Source organism: Leptinotarsa decemlineata, unplaced genomic scaffold (assembly GCF_025532065.1).
Source record: "Leptinotarsa decemlineata unplaced genomic scaffold, Ldec_3_MD MMD2_tig00000008_RagTag_RagTag, whole genome shotgun sequence".
NCBI classification, from domain to species: Eukaryota; Metazoa; Arthropoda; class Insecta; order Coleoptera; family Chrysomelidae; genus Leptinotarsa; species Leptinotarsa decemlineata.
In genome coordinates, this window is record NW_027412537.1 from 5,498,092 (window position 1) to 5,523,948 (window position 25,857).

The 25,857-nt window shown below is 35.1% G+C and overlaps 1 protein-coding gene across 3 annotated transcripts in view; it reads left to right on the forward strand.

The window, feature by feature from the left end:
- vg (transcription factor vestigial) overlaps window positions 1-25,434 on the forward strand; it is an 81,196-nt gene extending 55,762 nt beyond the window's left edge. For all 3 annotated transcript variants that reach the window (XM_023168319.2, XM_074170911.1, XM_023168389.2), the window contains exons 4-5: window positions 3,962-4,276; window positions 25,178-25,434. In XM_023168319.2, the coding sequence (XP_023024087.1) occupies window positions 3,962-4,276; window positions 25,178-25,227 (365 nt within the window). In that variant the 3' untranslated portion in view covers window positions 25,228-25,434. The remainder of the gene's footprint in view (window positions 1-3,961; window positions 4,277-25,177) is intronic.
- Window positions 25,435-25,857: the final 423 nt, after the last annotated feature.

A 25,857-nucleotide genomic window follows, 5' to 3' on the forward strand; every position in this document is an offset into this window, starting at 1 on the left:
TTCGTTTTTGTAAAACAAAAATTCGATTGATATCGCTATTACTTCTCCATAAAGATATATTGAATAATAAGGTAGAGTTAGGAATCACCCGTTAAAAGGTAAGATCTCGTTAATCCTGAGCTCGCACAAGTTTCGACTTCTTTTCGACATATTTTTTTAAACAGTTGATCAAGGCATGATATATGTCAATTAGCGAATTTATGTCTAGAGTTCCTTTAAGTTGTAGCATAACATAAAAATTTGTTTTTATTTTTTCATACGTATGCTCAGTATATTTCTTCCAGTTGAGGTTCGGGTCGACTTAAGTTCCCTGAAATTTTTTAAATTCTGATGGTTTCATGTACTGATCATTAACAAAAACATTCAAAGAATAGTTTTGTGACTTTTTTCCAAAAAAACTGAATTGATACTGTTTTACTTGCATTTACAATAATTTTGTTGGAATTACACCACGCTATGAAAAGGTCTGCAACACTATTCAGTTTCATTTGGAGTTTATTCAGCGATATATGTGTCATTTGCATATAAAATCATCATTTCAGTCCTAACGTGTTTAGGAAGGTCATTAATGAAAAAAAAAACAGTGACCCTAAAATCAAACCCTGCGAAACTCCAAGTTCAACATCATTACATTCAGGCCTGCATGGTGTCATGAGAATTACAGATATTTTTTTGAAACTGAGGAAAGACATCAACTAAGTGTGAAAAGTTTTTTCTGGATCCAAGAGTATGTCGCTAATAAATTCCAAATCTATATCTATGCAAATCTATGCATAAAGTGCAATCGGTTGAAAGTGTATAAATCCATAATTTTAAAAATTTTGCTAAGCAACTGACTTGATTGAATAATATAATTTGATAAATTTCCAAGACCGGAGGTCGAGTAACTTTGTCTTAAAAATACACGAAAACATTTTCTTACAAGTGAAATTTTGATGATTGAGTTTGTTGTACGAAAGATATATGTTGAGATGCTTTTCAGAAAATGAAAACGATAATATAGGCTCTGAAAATTCAGTTTCAAAAACTAAGTTTTAATTATAAGAATATTTAGGATTTTTGTGAAATATACGGATACCGATTCATGCCCAGTGAATTTATTCACAATAAAACTCTTTGAACTGTGCATCGCCTTCAATTATTCTATAGTTTTTATACATAGAAGGAAATAATCGAGCGAATAACCTTCCTCCAATGACGGAATTTCTCTCATCTCAGGTGCTGGCTACTCCAAAGTCGGCTCCATTTCGTACTCTCACTCATAAATACAATAATTTCACAGTCGTATTTGTTGTTGGTACTAGTTTTTTGGATTTGAAATCAATACTTTTGTGAAATAACTTGTGTATCTTCATTTTTACCGTGAAGATTGCCAACGGCCATCTATTATCATATTGTATAAATAAGATAGAGTTAGGGACATTCAAATGAGATACTGTTTTCTATATATCAAATCGTCATTTGTAATGGGATTTAAGGGTTATCAGAGCATCAAAGGGTATCTTTCCGCTGTAACCTAAGTCTAGTTGTACTTAGTTGTAAGTTATATACCTTTTACTGTCCAACGAAAACAACACTTCTTGAAAATAAAGAACAAAAGCATATTAAGGAGTTTTTTACACCTTGACATTATCAATAACCACGTCATTCTAATGATAATGACAATTATTCATCTATGAGCTAATCAATTGAAATTATCCCAATTGTTTTCATGTTATTGCAATTTTTTTCTATCATTCCACTCGATCATATAGGCTGTGACAATGACAATTTTCAATAACTGTCTATTGATGGAGAATTCTTGAAATGTGTTCAATAATCAGCAAAGAATTTATAAGAATGAGGAATTCTTGAAATATTTGATGAGGTGCCAACATTTTATTTTATTCAAAACACATCAATTACCGGAAATGTTTATATAGTCGAGCAAATTCATTCACAGAAACTTGTAACTATTTCTATATTCCATCAGAACCAGTCTGAAAAACGAATAACTTTTTTCTCAGAATGATCCATTCCTTGCGATCCATATTCCATCAAAACAATTTTATCATCTTAGCATTGGATTAGTTCCAATCAGACTCCAATAGAACACTTCTCAATAGTGATAATTGGGTTCGAGAATCGAGTGTAATCGAGAATATACATACTGAACAGAAAATGACGAACCATTTCCAGAGTTGTAGGCACTTCGTTCAGTGCCGAAAATATCACCATATTCTCCAGTCATGCTACCTTTGAAGTTTTTTGATTGACTGATTATTGAAAAGACTTGATGTCTTTATTGATCCTTTAGTTTGAATTTAATTCAGTTTCTCACGCGGGGATCGATATCAAAGTTTGACTTCGCAATGAACCGCCTTTGGAACCGTCGTCTATATCTTTGATATTCGTGTTTTTTGTTGATTCGAAGAATGGTGTTTTCATAAAGAGAGCTGTAAACACCATTTCGTGATCTCGATCAGTTCAAGTTCCATTCGAACTCTCCAGCCATTTCTGTTCAATTGCTTGAGGTTCTGACTTCCTTCAACTCAAAGCCAGAAGTAGAACCTATGGCGTAGAATGAATGCATGAAATAAGCACGGATGCCAAACACCAGAGCTGCAACACTACCTCATCTCCTGAAGACGCCAACTTTGTTGGTGGAACCCACATCGAGAAGAGGTTCATACTTCCATGGTCTGGTGGTACTCATACATTCGAAAACTAAATTCGTTTTTTGGTCATTAGTGGCCCATTGATGTTGCAAGATATAGTTAATTTTGAGGGAGGAGGCTTCTGATTCAGCAAAATGCAGCCGGTTCTCACGAATTTCTGTCCACGACCTTCAGTACATAACTTCTTTGAACTTCCGTTTGAACTAGTGCTCCTTTCTATGTTTTCTGCAACCACTCAATGGTTGAAGATGAGCTATGCTACTGCTCACTAGCTGATTATGCTATTTTGGCTATTTTGCCGATCTGTACGCTTAATAGTATTTTACCATCACCGTCATATTTACAAGAAATAAGAGGATCCAATTCGTAGAGTCAGAAGAAATAAGGGGATTCAATTCTTAGAGTCCCTGTTTACATTTGGTGATTTGGTCTCCGTAAGGTTGCTACATGTAGCAGTATACGAAGTTTAATATAGAGAAGAAAAAACAGCAGCATTGGTCTATCCTCTTCCTCTGCCTCTGTAGTCTTCTGGCCAATGTTCGATCTACCAGTTCCTTGGAATATCGATTCTGCCGGAGATGTAGTCCAGTTTTATAATGAAGCTTTGGTATTGTTACCAAAACTAAATGCTTGATCAAACAATATTATAACTCAGGTACTCTCCCATGTGAGTTGTTAGCGTTGATTACCACTGGTTATTGGTTATCCTTATTTTCACATCTACTCTAACTCATTCTTTGGTTTCCTCTCTGCTTCGTATTCTACAGATGGCATTTAGTTCAGATGCAGCAAAAACGAATCGAGTTCCACTTCTCCAAGGTTCCACATCATAAATGTTTCTGCAAGATGCAAGATCTTCATTCTACAACTTCTACTGGAGAACCTGAAGTGAAGTGATTGCCTGAAAGGAATATTGATTTAACGGCTTCGAAACCGAAATAGGTGATCTGTTCAATAGTAGTAATGTCGAGAGCCACTGATGAACAGAGTCATAAAAAGTTGTGCTAATTACTCACTTCTTCGTGAAAATTGAAAAACCTCTTATTCATTACAAGTCATTTGATGAAGAATGAAGCCTAGTGTACATACTCAATGGTTTGGAATAATATTTTAACTGACAATTCAGGACAGTTATTTTACTTGCAAAAGTGAAACGTCTTCAAAAGTACCCTTCTAAGTGGGAAAACATTTAACGATTACAGGAAGAATGCAATATTCTCATACTCGTAACATTTTATATCATTCAAACCATGCTACTACGTGATATATCAATTATATTGAAGTTTTAATTTTTCGTATTTCAGAAAGTTCACCGATGTCTACCCGAAATTTCCCCCCCTCATTCTGGAACAGTCAGCATTACACTGGTGCAACAGGAAGCGCCCATCATGCTGCAGATCTCTATTCCGAGCATTACCATCCCGGTGACGCTTGGTACCAGTATAGTCAGCACCATAGGGCAGTCCATGACTACCATCATCACAACATGGCCGCACAGTATGGTGGTCTTCTCTTGCCAGGATCGAGGTTGCACATGGGATCGCATGCTCCTTGTAAAGCGATGGATTGGCAACATCCTTCTATCGATTCACCGTATTCTTCCTATCCCACTATGTCAGGTGAGTCAATAAAATACTTAAGATTCCATTCGTATTATTCGAAATATTTACTCGAAAGTGGAATAGAAGTCAGTTTATAGTGAGTAAAAAAATAGATTCATTCAATATTTAGAATATCCAGTTACCTAGTTCAGTAATTACAGTATAGTATTGAAACTCAGTCATTAGCTCAGATTCAAACTATTTTTCAAATATGTCATATAGGGAATTCATTTTCTTAGGAATTTTCAAATTGCGTCGTATTTGGCCCTAAAAAATATATGCAATTTCTGAAGAACAAGGTTTGATGGAATTACACTATATATTGGCCGCCCCCCTATTCTACCCGTAATATGAATATGGTACTTTTATGCACGAACCAATAGAAAAATTTGATATAGATTCAGTCTCTGATACCTCACTATACCATACTGATACCTCTGATACCTCACTAGATGATGTGAAGAATAGTCTCGTGGAGACTTACAAAATGATGATTTTCTATAGTTTTCAATCTGAATCGTTTTATAGTTATCTCTACCCTATCAGCTGGGAGATCGTAGACATTTGAGACCGAAATATATTTGTGCAGTCGAAGAATATGGAAAAGAAAGAAAAAAGCAGAGTATGAACTTCTTCATAGAATTGTGACCTTTTTGTCTTTTAGAGATCAGGTTGAAACCCTGTTTCGATCAAAGAGTCGACTGTGTTGGGAATAATTCTCTCCATTATCAGGAAAAACCAAGTTGATAAGCCTGTTATACTTCCTCTCGAAAATATAATAATGCAAGATAAGTTAAGACCAAGTCGGCGAGGTTACACGAGTCTCGAATACAACATGCGATGAACTTCTGGAAGGTCAACAGGCTTTTCACAGACGCTTCATTACACTTCAAGTCAAATCTTGCTGCTGACCAACCAACAGCACTCCTTCGATAGAATACGAGTGGTAGTGTCTGATAAGAAGTCATTAGAAGAGATATCGTGTGAAACCTCGAGTTTCGCCTATTCCAAAAAGTTTCACTTAAGCTAGCCACTTCAGCTGTACCAAACATCTGGTCGGCTGTTGAACTTGGTTTAGTTTTCATCACTGAACTAGGTGTTAACAACTCTGTAACCCAGTCAGGACAGACAATTCCGCTTTCTGCTTCGATACGTTTGTTGGGGGTTGAAATGGACACCGATATGTCTTGGCACAATCATGACACTGGAATTGCAAAATCTGCTTCTCAAAAGCTTAGAACACTGTTCAGGACCAGAAAACAAACTGTACACACCTCAGCAACCATTGATGCTTTATAAAGCTCTGATCAGACCTTCTTTGGAGTATTGTTCTCATCTATGGAACTCCGCCCCTGAGCATACCCTGAAGCTGCTGGATTCCATCCAGCAATAAGCCATCTGCCTGATTGGAGACACTAAAATCACTTGCAACCTTGAAAGTCTGGAACATCGAAGAAAGATTGAAGATTTGTCTCTCTTCTCTAGATACTTTCACATGAAGTTTTCAAGTGACTTGGCACATTTGATTCCACCAAGAGTGGTATATATCAGAAATACGCGACGGACTGTGACTGTTCATCATTTTGAGGTTTAACTTAGTACACCTTGAACTTCACTATTCAAGAACTCTTTCATTTGGAGAACTGCATACATGTGGAATAAACTTCTTGACAACGTTTCTCCAAATGAATTTGGACCTGAACGTAAATCGTTACTTCCGCATAGGCACGGCTCTTAGAGTGGCCTAAGGATTTTCCTGTAGTTTTGTCCTTTGAAAAAACATGAAAAGATTATAAGGGCAACTTCATATTTCTTCTTCCTTCGGTAGGCCAGTGTGTTAAAAAAGTTTGTTCTGATTATTGGAGTGCTTAATAAAATGATGCCCTTTTTGGTCTCAAAGTTTATTGGTTTATTGCTTCTGTTCAGGACACACGATACCCGGGTCCAGTGATCACCCACCTCACGGCGTGGGGAGAACTATTTCTATAATTTTTCACAGAAACTTCTACTTCTGGAATCAGTCTGTATTTTGAAAGTTTAATTTTTAGAAACAGTTACAAAAAGAACCAATAATTAATGATCTGAAATGCAATATATCTTGCTAGGTAACTATATCTGGCAGGAAGGGCCAGTGTGAGAAATGGGAGATTAGGAAAATATTAAAGAAATAAATAATTTTTGAAAAAGTAAACATCGAACTACTGACTTGACAGTGTCGCCTAATAAAAGTATTAAATATGAGATACTCCCTGAAACAGAGAACAAATAAAAGTAGATGAATTGAAATTAAAACTGTAGAAAAGAATAAGCGTATTCAAATAATATTTTATTGTGAGATTTCCTGTGAATAGTTTACAAAACTATGCAATGACTTCTTTAGGTCTGTTTAGTACTAACTGATAATTTCTACATCGTTATTTTTGATGGTGTGGTAATATGAATTAACCCAAAAAATTTCTATCATAATTTCACTACATCATAAATATTCACTATTCTAGAAAAAAACTCATTGAAGTGGACGAATACCTGATACCTCATATTATTTCAATTAGGATCTACCCTGAATACCAATCTCGTCGTTACAAATTATATTCGAAACAAAATCAAACCTATTTGGTCATTGAATTTATTGATTTAAAAAAAATTTAGTTGTGTATGTTGAATTGCTCTTCTCATTCAAAAAACTATTTTTATGTTCTTGAATTCTTCAACTGAAAGTTTTCCCGGTTTAGCCAATATAAATTTTGGGACAAGTATTACAAATCACCTCATATACTCTATCTGACACTGAAGTTCAACTTGATTCCAAGGAATTTGCCCAAATTATCATTTCATTTCTAGGCTAGTTCCAAATTATTGTTTTTTATAGAACGAACGATATTATTAGTGGGTTCACCAAAGTAGATTAATGTTACATATTGCTATCATTTTTCGAGATTGGATGGATCTGGCCCAAGGCTTCTTTCTGTATTTTTTCAGAAAGAATTGTGTCAACTATATTCCAGCTCGTAACCGATTCTCAGTTTCAGTCTAACATACTCTGATTCAACTCAATTGTTTCAATTAGCGAAATACCAGGAAATAAATTGTGTACAAATGATATTAATTAAGCGTTATCAGAAAAAGCTATGTTTTAATATTTTCCACTAACTGGTACGTATTATTTAAACTAAATTGCGGCTTGGAAATATTACAAGCTTCAATTAATTTTTTTAGCATTTTTGAGCCATGACAGACGACATAATCATCCATACATATCCTTATCAGCATAAAATAACATAATTCAATAGTATACTTCATATTCTCTTGAATTTTCCAATTTTGGAAAGAGAGAACGGAGTTTCATTAAACAAATTGTTGTCAACAACGGTTATGAGGTGGATATTATCGACTCAATTCTTCCTAAAAAACTGCAGAACTTTGAGCTGAGTCTATGCATTTTGTAACATCCACCTACTCTATAAAATCTACTAATAACATCGATCGTTATTTGAAAAACGATTTGGAGGTAGCCTACAAATTATACTAGTATTATCATTAAAAACTATAAAGAAAAGAATTTCGTGTCTGATAAATCTTGAGTATTTGTATAAGTTGAGGTTCTTGTTCCAAAATTTATATTTGTCAAACTGGAAGGACTTTCAGCAAATGAATAACGGGCCATATAACAAGAACCATCTTCTGATAGAGGTGCACGAGTTCAGTCATGATTACGACGTAGCGACTTACTACATTCGGAAGAGAAAGGTTCATAACTCAACTGCCTGGAATACTTATTAATCAACAGATTTGACAAATCGAAATTATTGCTCGATGATCAAATCGATTTGAATAACTCGTTTTTTAAAAATGTGTTCCGTAACGATGAATTTGGTAATCAGGGTATATCCTGATTAAGTTCAGGTTTCAGGTAGATTTGCATTTATTATGAGTTCAATTTAACGAGTTCAGTCCTAGATTGGTGAAAATATATTATTAAATGAATTCATTATATATAAATTTGGCAGGTAGTCATTAACATATAAGTTACTATTTCATCAGTTCAGACTTCCATGGTCTAATATGATATAAACTGATGTGAAATCCCTAAGAGAGTTTGTGAAAAAATTTAAAAGATTAGCTGAAAAAACAATTTTATTAAGCAAAAAATTGCAGATCTTACCTGCAGATAAGGGAAACGCTACTGTTGTGATGGATACTGATCTCTACGAACAGAAGATCGAAGAGGTGTTTCAGAAAGGAAAATACAGGAAGATCGTAAGAGACCCTACTGCATCAATTGAAAGGAAGTTGTACCAGACTTTGAAAAAACACCAAGTCAATTTTTCGGAAAAAGAGATATCATCGCTAACACCGCACCACAGTAAGCCCTTTGTCTTGTATGGTCTACCCAAAATCCATGAGAAGGATGTTCCGCTCAGACCGATGATTAGCTCCAGAGAATCAGCCACTCAGAATTTGTCCAGATTTTTACTAATAATAATTGAACCACTGCAAGGAAAAACATCATTTTTTTGTGCGTCTGATCAGTTTCAACGTGGAAGGCCTCTACATAAATGTTCCTGTCGAAGAAGCACTTCAAATCATACAGACGAAGCTATCCGAAGAAGATAGAACAAACTTACCGATACAAGTAATCATGGAATTACTAGAATGCTGTGTACGAAACTTCTACTTCCAACTGAAGGACGAATTCTTTACGCAAGATGAGGGACTGCCAATGGGATCGCCACTTTCACCGGTTATATGAAATTCTGGCCATTGAACAAGCCCACAAGAAGCCCCGAGTCTGGTTGAGATACGTGAACGACGCCTTCATGATATGGAACCATGGGAATGCAGAACTAGACACTTTCCTGAAGCACATCAACAATGGAGAAGGAAGTCCACAATGAATTGCCATTCTTAGACGTATTGGTGAAGAGGGTCGACACTAAATGGGAAACATCTGTATATCGAAAACCCACACACACGGGACAGTATCTGAACCAGGAATCCAACCACCATCAATCGACTGAGAAAGGAATCATCAAGACTCTACTAGACCGTGCTTTCGGGCTCTACAATACAAAGGAAGGTCTCGAAAAGGAACTAGGCATAATCAAAAATGACCTTCAACGAAATGACCTCCAAAGTGATGGTATAACAGGCTTTAGCTGGAAGACAAGAGCTCCACAAGGAAGAGAAGCCGCCACAACCAGTACTTGTACTTTCCTACATCAGAGAATTGTCGGAAGGGATAAAAAGGATTGGGTCCAAGTCTAATATCCGAACCTGTTCCAATTCTAGCAACACTATCCGTAGTAGTCTCACGAAAACCAGGCCACCAAATGCGGACTGCAATTCCAAGAATTGCATTTACCGGATACCCTGCGAGTGCGGAGAATCATACATCGGTGAAACTAAGAGACCATTGAAAGTTCGCATTGCTGAGCACAAGAAACACACACAGCGAGGAGAAATCAGCAAATCCGGAATAGCAACATAACATCAAGTGGGATCAGGCTGAAATAATCCACAAGGAGGAACACTGGAGAAACTTCAAAGAAGCCGCATATATATTGTCCAACAACGTATTTAGCCAAGCTAGCGTAGAGATACGTAACATATGGAAACCTCTAATCAAGCAGAACACGACCAACTCCCGCCAAACGGTCAGTTCCCGCTAAAAACCAATGAAGCGGTGAGAGGGGTTAGATGAAAGCAGTCGAATGACCTATAAATAGTTAGATCTCGAAGGAATAAGTGCAGTGTGAAAATATTTCTATACGCTAATGACACGGCTCTCCTCTCATCTTCCATGGGTCGGGAGCTCGGGATCGTCTACATGCAACGTGCATTGGACGACCTCGAGCGCTGGTACCTTGAATGGAAGATCCGAGTGAACCCGGAAAAGACTCAGGCGATAACCATGGGGAAATCGATATCTTCTCCGGCCAGAAAAGTGAGGATCTCTGGAAGGGAGATCGACTGGCAGGCGCGGGTAAAGTACCTCGGTCTTCTAATAGACCGTAGGCTCACCTGGAACCCGCACATTATGTGCGTTTAATCAAAGATCGAGGGTCGGATAGCTAGTCTGTACCCTCTGATCAACAGGAAATCAAAATTGAGTCTTGAAAACAAAATCACCATCTACAACACAATGTTCAAGCCTGTCATCATGTATGCTTCAGGCGTCTGGGGACAAGCGGCTCCGTCTAACATCTCCACCCTGGAGAGATTACAAAATAATGTGATATGAATGATTATGAATGCTCCGTGGTTGGTGCGGAATGAAGCCATCCGCAGTGATTTGCAGCTGCCTTCCATTCACCAGTCCATTCAGTCGAGGAATCGGCGAGTTTTTGATAGCGCGGAACTTCACGAAAATCTGTTAGTTAGGGAAGCTATAGATTATGCTGTAGACGGACCCTCCCGATATAGAAGGCCCAGACACTCTGTCGAATAAGGCCTTCATGTCCCCCGTTAACAGACGAATAGCTTTTTCATCCATCCCACCCTAGCCAGTACCCCGTGAAGGGCGGTACTGATGCCTGAGGACTTTCATACCGCCAACATCTCTTTAGTCTTTCTGACGAAAATCAGCTGAAAGGGTAAGGGAGCTGGGCTCCAACCTGAATGAACTGAAGACGTTTGCTTAGTAATAAGTCCAGTTATTACCCGAAGACGATTGTGGATAATAACAAAATCGAAATGTCGTGAAGTAACTTGGTTTGGAATCTTTTAATTTTATATTTTTCATTTCTTGTTAATTATTTTTTTAATTTTTCAGTTCGTGTTAATAGTTCAATTTTTTTTGGTTTTTTTGGTTGTTGCTTGTATGTTAATTCATTGTAATTTCAGTTTTTTGCTGAATAAAATTATTTTTTCAGCTAATCTTTTTAATTTTTTCAACAGATTCTCTCAGGAATTTCAAATCAATTTATATTATATTAGACAATGGAAATCCGAACTGATGAAATGCACCACGAAACATTGTCAACCACCTTCAAACAATCATTAAAGTTACTATATTATACGGTTTTGTAAACTGTTTAGTGAAAATCTCTCAGTGAAGTGTTATTTGCGTTAATTATGAAAGAATTTCATCAAGCATCGGCCAGTTCCGACTCATTTCAGAAGAAGCAAAGAATCTATGAGAGTCGGAAATATCGCCCAGTCAGAGTAATCGGCACAAAGAAAACGAATCTCGTGCCTGTCCACTTTCAATAACTACTTTCATGAAGTTCCACACTCACTCAATTTGATGTACGTATCACGCCCAGTTCTTATCGAATACCAACCAAATCATCACGAAATATCTTCCGTAATCATATACGTTAATGAAATCAACCGAATGGACAATATCATCATGTCGCCCGACATTCGTTGATCCGCCGTTTAATTTGCATTGATTATCATATTAACGATGCATGTTATGACATATTAATTATGGCTGAGTCGTACTCCACCTACAAAAGCAAGACTTGAACACGAGGCACGTAACAAACGTCTATCAGCAAGAAATATGGACTCCGATTGTCAACTCATAAAACAGCGTTATTATTCGTAAAAGGTCCGGTGTTCGGGGGTTGAGGGGTAGGATATAAGGCACGCGAACCTAATTACACCCCGTTGCGATTTCCTAGAAATGGTCTTATCCACTTGGTCGATCTGAATTCATTCATATCACGGTAAATTTCAGTCGGTGATAAACAGTTGTTTTCGAACAGTCTTTATTTTATTACTTTATAAGGGTTGGCCCTACTTTATTTGTAGTATAGGGTCAATTTTTTTCACTCCAGTGGAGAAGATGATACGCTGAAAAGTTGAATATTCTAAAATAGGTTTTTCAGAGGATTGGAAGTCTAGTTGCTCACACAATTAATCGACCTCTACCTGTATTTGTTCTACTAAAAACAGTCTTCAAACAGCAATATTTTTTAAATTATCTGAAAGTTGAAGTTTCTCACCAACACCACAGCCCCTTTTTCATCATTTCCAAATAGACAAATATGTAGATTGAAACGTTATTTTCCACAGAACAGTAAATGAAGTAAAGAAATTGATTATTATATCTGAACCTGTGTATAACAACCAATTGTTTATTTATTTATTCATTCCATACACTATTCTACAGGATGAACCCGATTACAGAATAGGGAGAAACAGTGGCATTTACAAATATGTACTTACATAATCTGTATAAAAAAATTGAACATAGAACAGTCAGTTAGCAAAGAAATATCTTTTTATTTGTATAATCTGGCAGTTAAATATATCTAGGACACGACTAACAGAATTAGAGGTATCGCACATTGTATAAATTGGGGATTTTTTCATTATATTTGTTCGCGGAGTGTTGAGATAGAAGGTGACTTTTAAATATTCAACGAAAGTCATTTTTTGTGGAGGAAAAAATCAGTTTTTTATCGACCTTTTTTTGGGTAATTGTTACCTTCCACAATCTGAAAAAATATAAAAATTATAATGGAGAACTTTATACAAGTGTAGAAGGGCAAACGTTTTAGTTTACCCCGATAAATTACTGCGTAAAATCAAAATATTTTTCACAAAGAAAAATCTTCTATTTATCAGTAACTTGTCGTATTTCACAATTTTGCCTATCAAAAAAATTATTAAGAAATTATACTTATCTTTTACGTTTCGGAGGCCAAAATCTGCCTCCGTCTTCAGAAATGGATAAAAATTCGAATATATACGCAGTTATTCCTTTTTTTGAGAGCTTATTTCTTTACTTCTTCGACAGATGTCAAAGAAGTTTTGAAATATGAAATTATGTCAATGTTGTTGATTGACAACTGAAATATACGATGTAATACAAGGTACTCTCCGATATCAGTTTGTTGCCATTTCGCCACTATCCAAAGTTTTCTTCAAGATGGGTAGCCAAGTACGGTCTATTTCTAAGGAGCTATTCGAGATACAATTCTCTCCAGACATGAGAATATACGCTGATTCTTTTAGCTTACGTCTCTTAGAATGAGGCTCATTGGTAATCTTTCTTGTCATATTCCATTCCACCCGATGTTCACCGTCTGATTTTAAAATGTGTTCTGATAATTTTGATCCTGTCAATTGTCTATTTTTTATATAATCTCGATGTTCATTCTCACGCACTTTCAATGGTCTTGAGGTTTCACCAATGTAACTTTTACCACAAGAACAAGGTATTTTATAAATACAATTTTTTGTTTTTTTTTCAGTGTTGTTGGGTTTTGTATGTGTGAGTATAGATCTCAGTGTATTTTTTGTTCTGAAAGTAGTTCTAACATCATATCTATTTCCAATTCGTCTTATTTTTTCAGATAGTCTTGGAATGTAAGGTATAACGTTAGTTGTAAAAGGTGTCGTTGGATGTTGAGTCGGTAATTGTTGAGTTGGATGTTGTTGAATTTGTGAAGCTGTTTGTATGTTCGTTTGGTTTTTAATTGACTCTTTATTTTCTATTGAATTTATCGTTGAATTTATAAAAGAATTTGGATAAGCGTTATCTTTCAAAACAGATTTAATTAATGATATTTCTTTATTGAGATTTTCAGTTGAATTGCATATCATTTTAGCTCTTTTGTAAAGGCAATTTATTATACCTTTTTTAACAGTCGCATGATGATTTGATGTATAGTGGAGATATCTATTTGTATGTGTTTTCTTCCGATAAACATTTGTATCAAGTTGATCTTGATGACTTCTCCAACATTACATCAAGGAAAGGGAGTCGACCGTCTTGTTCAATCTCTATTGTGAATTTTATTTTCGGCTCGTTGATATAATTCAAAAAAGTATTCAGGTCATCGTTGTTTCTATTCCAAATATCAAAAATATCGTCAACGTATCTCCACCAAACTTTGGGACCATTCTGATAAGTTTCAACAAAAGATTCTTCAAAATACTCCATATATATGTTACTTGAGATGGGAGATAGCCATGCCAAATTCTTGTTGATAGAAATCATCTCTATATTGAAAATAGGTTTTGTCTATACATAATTTTAAAAATTCCAATATAGAATTAACATCCAACTTCGTTCGATGTTTTAAAGTTGAGTCATTTTCCAACCTGGATTTGACAATTTGAAGAGTTTTATCAACAGGAACATTCGTGAAAAGACTTTCAACATCAAAGCTCATCAGAACATCACCATCACTGAGTGTTATGTCTTTAAGTTTATCTATGAAATGGGTTGTATTTTTAGGAAACTATTACTGTTTCCTGAAATTGGTTTCAAAATTTCCAAAAGGTATCTTGCTAATTTCTGACAGGGAGATGCAATGGAACTTACAATTGGTCTTAAAGGAACATTAGGTTCATGTATTTTTGGTAAACCATAGAAATGAGGAGGTTTACTAAAATGAGAAATTAGTTGAGTGCGTTCTGTTTTGGTTAGCATGTCTTTATATTTAGCCAATGTTCTATAAATTTTTTGTTCAATTGATTTTGTTGGATCATCCTTTAGTTTTTTGTAAAAGTTTTTTGTTATTGTGAAATACGACAAGTTACTGATAAATAGAAGATTTTTCTTTGTGAAAAATACTTTGATTTTTACGCAGTAACTTATCGGGGTAAACCAAAAAGTTTGCCCTTCTACACTTGTATAAAGTTCTCCATTATAATTTTTAAATTTTTCAGATTGTGGAAGGTAACAATTACCCAAAAAAAGGTCGATAAAAAAGGTGACTTTATTCCTAGATGACCGCCTAGGAACCTAAACATTCAATATATGTAATAATTGAGAGCGGGTAATGATATTGTATATGATTTTGAATAAAAAAAGAGATGAATAATATTTACGCCTTACCTTGAAACTACAAAAATTGTGAGTTTCAAGCAATTCATAATAGGGTATTCCTACAGTAGGATACGTGCCTTCAAGTTTAAAAGACATATATTTTAGGAAGCGCCTCTGTAGGGCTTCTAGCTGATTTATATGAACCTGATAGTAGGGACTCCACACAACAGATGCATATTCCAACCTAGATCGAGCAAAAGTGAAATAAAGTAATTTCAATGTTAGAGCTTTTTCGAAGTCTTTTGTATTTCTAACCAAGAATCCATACATGCGATAAGCAGCTGTCAGAGTAGTGTCAATATGTTTATTGGAAGAGAGAAATGAATCAAAAGTAACACCTAGATCAGTGAGTGTGTCAGGACGCTCCAGAACTAGATTGTTTATGACGTAGTTGTGTAATGACAGATTCGTTTTAAGTGAGTAGGACATTACATTACAGTTGGATATGTTGAGAGATAGATTATCCTTCTGACACCATGTAGCAACACAATTTAAATTCAGGGCGTTCCCAATCGTTAGAACATGTTATATTGTAATAGAGTTTCAAGTCATCTGTGTATAGAAGAAAATTGACATCAAACTCAGCTCCGATATCATTCTTGAACATATTGAACAGTGGGGGTCCTAGGTTCGACCCTTGTGGTACACCAGATGTGGCTACATATAGGACAGACTTGAGGCCATTGAGTTGGACATACTGCTTACGGTTGCGAAAATATGATTTGAAGAGAGTAATTTAGTCGTTGGATAACACAAAAGTCGAAAACTTGTTGAGAAGGATACTATGGTCAAGTCTATCGAACGCTTTGATTGGGGCTAATAATGTTGCCAACATGACAGTGGATTGTCTTCTCAAGAAGCATGTCAAACACTTTACAAAAGTTGCATATGATAGAAATTGGTCTTTTCGACGTTTTCCGTATTGATGGTACAGTTGATGTTTTCAGGCATATATTGATTAGAGTTGTTAGTGGTTCAACCAGAGCTGAGACACAATATTTAATGATGAATGCTGGAATATGATCAGGTCCTGCAGTAAATTTGGGCTTTAATTTTTTTAGGGTATGATAAACATCTTCAATACTAAAGTTTTTGATTAATAGGCTGGAAATATCACTACTGTTGTTCGCATGGTCACTTGATGTTGACACCATATAAGAACCACTGGAGAAATCTGCAAAACCATCGAGAATATCTGAGGGATTATCGAGTAGCTTGCCTTCATGTAACCTTTCATCTTCGATTCCATTCGTACATTTTGACTTGTTAATGAATGACCAAAACTTATTGGGGTGATGAATAATCCTGCTCTCAGTTTTCTGAATGAATTTTTTATAAGCTATTCCAATGGCTCTTTTGATTTCTGCCCGAAGACGTTTGAATTATCAACAAAATACAATTAACTGAATATATAACAATAAATAGATAGAATAAAAGACAAAAATAATATAATGACTGTAAAAAAATAACAACCACCATAAAAACTATTGTAATAAAATTAGTCGAGTGTATAATAGGCCGTTTTCCGGATTTCTTTGTGAATAGATGTAGTGCGAATATGAAATGGCAGATTGAACAGTTTTTGGCATTATATGAAATATAATAGATATTTTTTTATAGGTATTGGCAATTATTTCATGTGGTTATCCCGTCTTATGATCAGATGTGGAAACAGATACACTTTCTTAAATAAAGTTGCTATGTCAATAATTTTTGGGATATAGATAACTATGCAAAGCATTATCTGGATTTTGCATTACAAATATATCCATAGACTGGCTTTCTGTTTCTGTACTCAAAAATGAAATAAATGTGGTAACTATGGTGGTGACTGACAAACAATGAAGGCGAAGCGCGGAGAGGTACCATTCTGTTTCAAACTTCAGATGACTTACATGATACTGTTTATTTAGATCAAAATTTTAATTGGGAGATGAGGCAGCGTTCGAATGGCCTTTCCGGTCACCAGATTTGTGACCCTTTGATTTTATTTCATCTATAATATGAAATCTACAGGACTCAACCAGCGTTGTCAGATGAGTTGCATAAAAACATGTCGAGTGACTCCAGAAATGAGTTGAAATGTGTTATATAGAACGTTTCCAACAGAATATTTATTATTTTATGGATGCAGGTCGTAATCAAGTTGAAATATGGTCAACTGAGTGATTAATGAGCATCTTAAGTACATTCAAACAACCGAAGGCGGAATTTCAAAATTTAAAAGTACTATCAGGAGATTTTCAAGTATTTTACAAACGACATCATACTGGATTTTCAATGCAATTTAAAATTTTGAAGTGATAGTAACCTACGCGTCGCTTGGAAGTGGACATGTTTGTATCAAAAAAATATAGAACAGAACATTTATTTTCGTGAAATGCTACTTACATGAATATATACACATTTATAATAAATACACTGTTTGCATTTGTTGCCGTATTTCGGCCTAGATAGGCTTGAGGAAACTATTACCAATTGATATAATTTCTTCAACCTAGAGGGTACAAGATATATAACAGTAGTAAAAATAAAGACTAAAATGTATCTGGTCCCGATGATAATCATAGAATATTATAATGAATGTGAATACTATCAAATAATGAGTGCTATCAAAATTCAACAGGTTTCGCATGCGTAACACATTTTTATTGGTTTATTGGTTGAAATATTCATCCAGACTGTAATAGGTATACCGTTTCAGGTATTTTTTAACTCCGCATTTGACTTTTTTTAGGAAAGTGATTTGAAGTTGCAAGGAATTTTTATTGTACACCTTGATGCCCGTGTCAAGTGGCCCTTTTCTTGATCTGTCGTACCTGTATGTGGGTAGTATAAAATCTTGATTTCCTGTTGGGTAGAAATGCACGTTTGCAGGTCTCGTCAGTCTGATTCTTCTCTCATGAATAGTGAGAGCTACTTTGAGTATATGTTTATGTATTATGAAATGTTGGGATATTTAATTTTTGGAAACGGTTTCTGCACGAGTCTTTTTGTGTAAAGTTACTTAAAATTCGAATTGCCCTTTTTTTAAATGAAAATATTTTTTATATCTTTAGAATTACTCCAAAATTAGGAATTATGAAAAGTGTATCCCCCTTCAATCAAAAATAGACGGATCCTAGTATTTTCATGAAATGTTTATGCAATGTTTGAAAATATAACTATGTTTTGTTTCCATTCGGCTAACCTGTATGTGAAAATTGCTTTATGTACGTTTTTTAAGCGCATATTTCATCTGCGCATTGTATCGAAAAGATGACAAATGTCACCTTGATTTTTGTTATTCAAAAAGTATCATCCATATGGCATAATTTGAAAGAAGGCTGAATTGATAGGTTGTATTCATTCGGGAGATTGAATAGACATTTTGAATGACAAAAAAGTGAAATTTTCTGTCTTTTCTATAACGATATAAATTTGATAACAGTGTATCCATTTCATTTATTAATTCAGTAACATTTTTTTTTATTGACTCGGCCGTTACTTGATGAAGATCTATAGTAGTTTCACAAACTACACCAGAGACTATTTGATTTTCACAAATTTCATTTCCAAAAATATGACGTTTTGCTAGCACAGTAGCTTTTTCGTAGCGAATAACTACTGAAACGTAATTCTTCACTCTAACTTGTACAGGTATACCCATGTAATCACTAATGACATATATCCGCTCAGGTACAAACTCAATCATAATTACCTAGAGCAAATACCATTTCTATATCTGCTAAAATTAGATATAGGTATATAAAAGTTGAATATATATAGAAATGATATTATGCTCTAGCTAGATTATTATGATTGAGCATGTAGGTAGTTCTCACTAGGGATCACGTGGGGTATATAAAGGTAAGACTGAAGAATTAGTCCTCAGTATGATATTCAGTACAAAAAAAGCTATTATGATAGCGAAACATGTGACATTTTCGATAAGACAGTTTGTGAAGTTCGTTTTCGGTGTAGTTTGTGAAAAATTCTGTAACACTTCCAACATAACCAATTAAAGAGTCTCTTGTCAAAGTATCGTATACTTTCATAAATATTTATGATCTAGATTGTTAAAAAAACACAAGTTTCAAAACATGGAAAGTTTTATATGGTTGAAAATGAAAGAAGCAAGTGAATGAAGGTCCGCAGTCCGAGTTTTTATTAACAGCATATAGTTCCTGAAATTGTCAATATTTCGACTTATGGATGACTGTATCTCGGAAAGTAGACTGGAGCGCTACGTTTCTACTATAGTTTCGCGATAAAACTACGTGACTTTATTTTTTTAAAGCACGAGTCATGTATACGAATATTACCGAATGTGATTTAGTATTCCATAAAAAATTTGAAAATATGAGTACCTACGTCTTCAAAGCTTGAATTTGCGACTGACCGCCTTGCGGAGCCCCGTTCATCTTATTCGTAAATGGAGATGTCATCGCTCTTCATATTTTATAAAGATCATCGTAATGTGTCTTCATTTCCAAAATTCAGAAAGCAGAATGAAATTCCACTTCAAATAAAGGAGTCTCAGTGGCGTATCCGTGAAATAGTTTCAAATTGCATGGAAACCAAAACAACTTATTTCCTGCCAAATGACCCAGATCGCTTCATCAGCATTCCCAATACCGCTTGCGAGTACATTTCCGAGAATATTATTCTCCGCAGAGGCCGGCGGACGGTCGGCAATCCTTCTGCACGCCGCAATTATCTTCCTCTTCGTCCTCGGGCGGAATCCTGCCGTCCGCAGCACCAAGAAATCGATAACTCGTTTGGCCGAAGGTGGCCAATGGAGAGCGGCCGTTTGACCAACCCACGGAGTCCGTCTCGTCCCCCTCGCGGCCGCCTCCCTCCCCCCGGTGGTGCGGCGCGGATTCCGCCGACGCTTCTAATTGCCATTCTCAACATGGCAGCATCGCGATATATCCCCCTGTGTTGTACGGAGTGTCTCGATGAGATGACGCCGAGGGTGTGTCGGGGTCGAGAAATGATCCTTGTTGGGAACGAAACGGACCCTTCTAGATTCAATGTGATGGTACAATATAGGCATATCATTATTTTTTCACTTGCCAAAATGCAATACAGTCAACTGTACATTTTTATTGGTGATCATAACAGTGGTCCTTCGAGCCGGATATCAGCAGTCAGTTGTTAGTAAAATTAGAAAAAAAAAACAACCATCACAAAATTTAGGGTAGACAGGTTTTAGAAGAAAAAATGACAGTTCACACTCATTCATACAAAATACAGACGTACTTATAATTTCTGAAACATTTTCCCTATCTTTTTTTTACAAATTTGGAAAACAAATAATATGGTCTAGCAGAAATCCCTAAAGCTGGTTTTCAATGAGAAATGTCTTTCGACATGAAGTATTCCATTCATTCAAAAGAAACACTTTCCCAAACATCAGAGCTGCACGTTTCACCAAACAAGTTAACCTCTTCAGGATTCCTATGTGATAGCTAGACATTCAGAAGGATCCACAGTTTCAGACAATTTTCATTTATTCTATGGACGTTCGTTTAGGCGTGTTGAGCGGTACTAGATTTTTATGATCTCAAAAATCGGATATGTGCTGCGTGACTCTAAAACAAATTTTAAAGACCAAGGTATTTTTTTACAATGCACATTTTAGAATATCTAAAATTCTTATGAAACATTGGTACAATTGTCGTTTTAAGCATTTAATATAGATAAAGTTTGTCTTTTACACTAATTAATATTTGGACTCATTATTTAAAAGTTATCACGATAAAATTAACTTAACGCAACGCAGTAAACCATTATACGTCGCGTCTACTGCAAGACAACGGGGGACGATGCGCGGTGGTAGAGGGGCGGTCTAAGCAATGAAGCGCCATCGCCGAAAACGCGACACGAACGAGGGCAGACGCGTGAGGGCAGACATCTTTGACGGTTGTATTACTTTTACAAAAGTCTTTATAGGTAACATAATTCGATTCTCGAAGCTATTCATTACTTACGGCCAATTTCATGAAGAAACATAAAGGTTACTTCACCTTTAGAGGATACTTCAATAAATATTTTTGATTTCATAACTAACTTAAAGTATTCTTTAAGCCAAAAACGTCCTTCAAGGTTAAATGTCGATTTCTCTACTTTAACTCGCTAAAGTATCATTTAACTACTACAATATAACCTCAATTTTTATAATTGTGATTTTTGTGCTACTTGCTATGTTTGCTAGTTTTGTGTTCGTTTAGTCGTTGATCATAACAATATGAATAATTTTGAAACGTCTAGCTCAAGTTCATCTGATGAAGAATTCATTCATACTAGAAGACCAAAAATGTATAGGAAAAGAACAGACTGTTTTGAAAAATATGATGAGCTTGACTTTTACCAACGTTTTCGCTTGAAAAAGGAAACTGTTTTGTATCCACTAGATGAAATAAAAGAGCAAAATTTTTATTAATAATAGAATTATCAAAAATTTTTATTTAATTTTCAGAGGTGGGTGCATTACACCTTCACAACAATTATTGTTAACTTTAAAATTCTACGCATTAGCTAGCAGGATTATCAAAAAAGTGGATATTGCTATTGCCTCACTAGCCCGACAACACATTCGCATGTATGAAAATAATTGAGAAATGGAAGAAGCAGTTGAAAAATTTTATGAAATAGCTTCATTTCCCAAGACCATTGGAGCAATTGATTGCACATTCATTTCTTCCTCTCGAGAAACATTTGACGAGCGAACTTTCTTATTATTTTACAAAATTTCCATTTTGTCCAAATAAATCGTCCTAACAAATAATAAAAACACCAAACACCACAACTTTTAACCTCATTTATTCAAACACGGAACGGAAAAACTCGCCAAATATGACAAATCTTATCATAGTCCATGAATTCCAGGTTAACCGACATCTTAAAAATTACTTAAAAGATACTTTATGGAAAGGGCACTTCTAGTCCAGTCATTATAGTAAGTTCACCTCGAAATTCGAGATACCCAGCTGTAAGTCTGTAAATACTTGACACCCTAAAAGTTGTCTCAAAACCTACATATGGTAGGGTGTAAGCAATTATTAAATTTCAAGGTCAAAGGTCACAAAAATCGGTTTTTTGCGCTTTTTTTGGAAATATCTCATTTCCTATGGGTTTTTTGCTATTTGTATTCATTATCAATATTGTAGAATACAAAATTCTCTACAAATTTTGTTTGAAAAATTTTTTTATACGGTGAACCGTTTTCGAGATAGAGGGCGGAGAGCACGCGGTCACAGCATCACTTCAGGTCAACCGGTGCCTCCGGTCGAAAACGCGCCATATATAGTTGATGAAATATCGATAAATCAATGATTATAAATATTTGTATTCTACAATATTGATAATGAATACAAATAGCAAAAAACCCATAGGAAATGAGATATTTTCAAAAAAAGCGCAAAAAACCGATTTTTGTGATCTTTGACCTTGAAATTTAATAGTTGCTTACACCCTACCATATGTAGGTTTTGAGACAACTTTTAGGGTGTCAATATACAAGTATTTACAGACTTACAGCTGGGTATCTCGAATTCCGAGATTCTTACCTAATTTAAGCTTAAATCACTGGATTATTCGATATCTATTATGAAACCAAATGATGGCAACAGCTACTTTAAAGGGGACTTTAGTGTAAAGCCGTTAATGCAGTTGGCATATTTTTTTAGTTACTGTATTTTTAAAGTAAAAATATAAATTTGTTCAAAATGGCCTGTCACGTCTTTTGCTTTAAATTCTAATCTGCTCATGAACAGGGGACAATGGGTTTCCTATTGCCATGACTTCGTGCTGTCTGTAGAAACAGTTGAATTGGGAACCATTCTGTTCCATGTTCCATTCAATAGTTTTTGATAAAGTGACACTTAGGAACATCAAATGATACTGAAATAGCTTCATGTCACAGCTTTACTTGGTTAGTCATTTAGCAATTTTATAAGTAGGGGTGACAATTGGTCGCACCGACTTGCCAGGCTTGTGAATTATGGCGTCCTCATCTTATATTTCGCGCATTTTAGATAATATACGATATGACAAATGATCCCTTTCATAAACAAGCATTCAAACTGATCAACAGTAAATATCAGAGCCATTGCTGAATCGAAACAAAAGGCGTACGATAAATTCATCAAGGAATCCGACAATAAAATCAGGGATTTTCTGATTGATTCGGCCGTTACTTGATGAAGACCCATAGTAATTTCAAAGTTTGTGGAGATCAAATCGTGAGGTGTAGTTTTTGAAAAAAAATCAGGGATAGCTGGAGGCTGATTAATTTTGAAAAAGGCAAAGCACCATCTCATGTAGCAACTGATGTGATCTCTCCCCACGAATTCAATTCATATTTTACTACCATTGCCGAAACCATAGTGATTTACCACAAAAAGTCTTTGAAATCACTTGATAATGGACTTAAACCTACTTTATCCGGATCTTTTTTTCGAACCCATCACTTCATCTGAAGTTTTCAATGCTATAAATCTAACCTGTGATTTTTTTATGGATCATCCTGGGAATTCTCCCATAATCTGAAAAAATAAAAGTTATGATATTGACATATTTCATATTTCAAAACTCCTTCAACCTTTATCGAATTATAGTTGATTATTTTTAGTAATGAGAACGAAGACAGATTTTGGGTTCCAAAATGTTGCGATTCGTGTCTACAACTAGAAGTTAGCTATTCAATTCCTGTAGAAAGTTTTCCATTATATTTTTTCCAGATTGTGGAAGTGGTGAGACGTCCCAGAAATGTCTTTCAACCACAGAAATAACTTTTGTTCAATTCTTTTTTGATGTGGTTTTTCTGAACTTGAACTTTTATTTTGTGCTGTCAATATGCTTTTATTATATGATTAATAGCTGTTTCATATACCTTGAGTTTTGAGGAGTTGTAATTTCTCATACCATTTATATCATTGTTTGGCGTTGAAAGGTAGATTTTCAACATTACAATGGTTCAATGTTCACTTGGGATTAGCGCGTCACTTCAAATATTCGATTTTGTATCAACTATAAAGAAAGTGAGACTTTGCATATAGTCAGTGGGACAAATCTGTTGTTTGTTGTCCGCTTCAGCCTAGTTTGAGGAATGATACTCTGATGGAATTCGATTTTTAATTATCGGAAATCATCGACTTTATGTTGATGATTGACACTACCTTGCACTGATGAGTGGCTAAACAGCCCGAAACCGGTCTGCATCAAGTGTGTTTCAATAATTGAACATCTATTGCAGCAGTTGTATCGCCAACAGCATATGCAAAAATATCTTCTGGGAAGAATCCTGCACTGACACCTGTTGGATATAATCCAACGCCCTTCGTGGTATTAGCCAGGGGAGTAGTTATTTTCTGATATGTGTTAGTACATCAACTTACAGTGTAGGTAATTTCAGACTGACCTGAACATATTGTTCCTTTAGATGATTCGAGAAAGTGAGACGACCGTTCAGAGAAAATTTCTATTGATTCATTAACCTCTAGATTTAATTCAATAATTGATTCATTTGGACGGTTACGAAATATACTCGAACTACATCAAATAGTTTTGGTCTTAGATATCAATAAGATATATCCTTGAACAATTTTAAAGGTAATTAATATTTCTGTGGCGCTTAAACCCGAGATCCACAACAGCATTTGAGTTCAAAAATATTTGGAATCGGCGAACGTGTGTCAACATGCAGGTGATTTTATTATCTAACTCGTTAACACACCTGACCATTGAGTGAATCATGGGATGATGATTTTTTATCTGACCAAACTGCTGTTGGTGATAAAAAGGTCAAACAGATTAAATTATTATGTTTTTTAGTTTCCTTGAAACTGTTGTTTTGTCCGTGTCTGAGAATTAAAATAATGAATAAATAAAACTATCGATTTATTTATTGATCACTGCAGAATTTAATGAAAGAATGGAGAGAAAGAAAAGTAAATATAGAGAGCGCTGACAAACAATTGTCAAAACTTACAAATATGTAGAGCATTCAGAAATATTTCTTTCAGAAACAAATCGAAAGAAACAATTTAAATCCGACCTGTATTACTTACTGGATATACAAATATTGAATGAAATAATTCTCCATTATTTCTAAGATTTTTCTAAAAAACTTTTTTTCGTTACAGGTTTGGAGGCCCAAGTCCAGGACTCCTCCAAGGATCTCTACTGGTTCTGAAAGCACTGGACATTGTATAGTTTCTTTAAAAAAAGTGAGACGTGATCTAAGTGTAATATAAAAAGTACAAACTCTTATTTAAACATAAGTTTCCCATGAAGACTTGAAACGTTTATTTCAAAAATAAATGTTTCATATTATATATCAGACGATTGTGTAAATATATTGGAATCTGATACTAAGTATTAAAAAACTACAATATTTCAACTTTTTTTATTTCGAATTTTGCGGGATATCACAACATAATAAATTATTCGTAATAAGATACGTGATTCTATGCACTTTCAGCAATGTACCATTTGCTGTTTACATATAGGTGGGTAAATGACATCTAGAGGCTATTATTATTATTTATTGCCACTTGCCGTAAATTGCATTAGTTGTAAATCACTTATTATACATATATAAAGTTACGCAAAGGTTTTTTTCGATAGAACCGGCGATTAAAATCCTAGCATTACGAAAAAGCTGAAAAAGAAAAACCAGCAACTGAATATTATTGCAAACCAAGTATTATGGGTGCCGCCTTGAGATTACCGAATATGTCAGGATCGGACTGGTCCACTCGCCAAACACAAAGATGGGAATCAACAGAGTTGAAAAAGAGAAATGGCGCATAAGAAAAACACG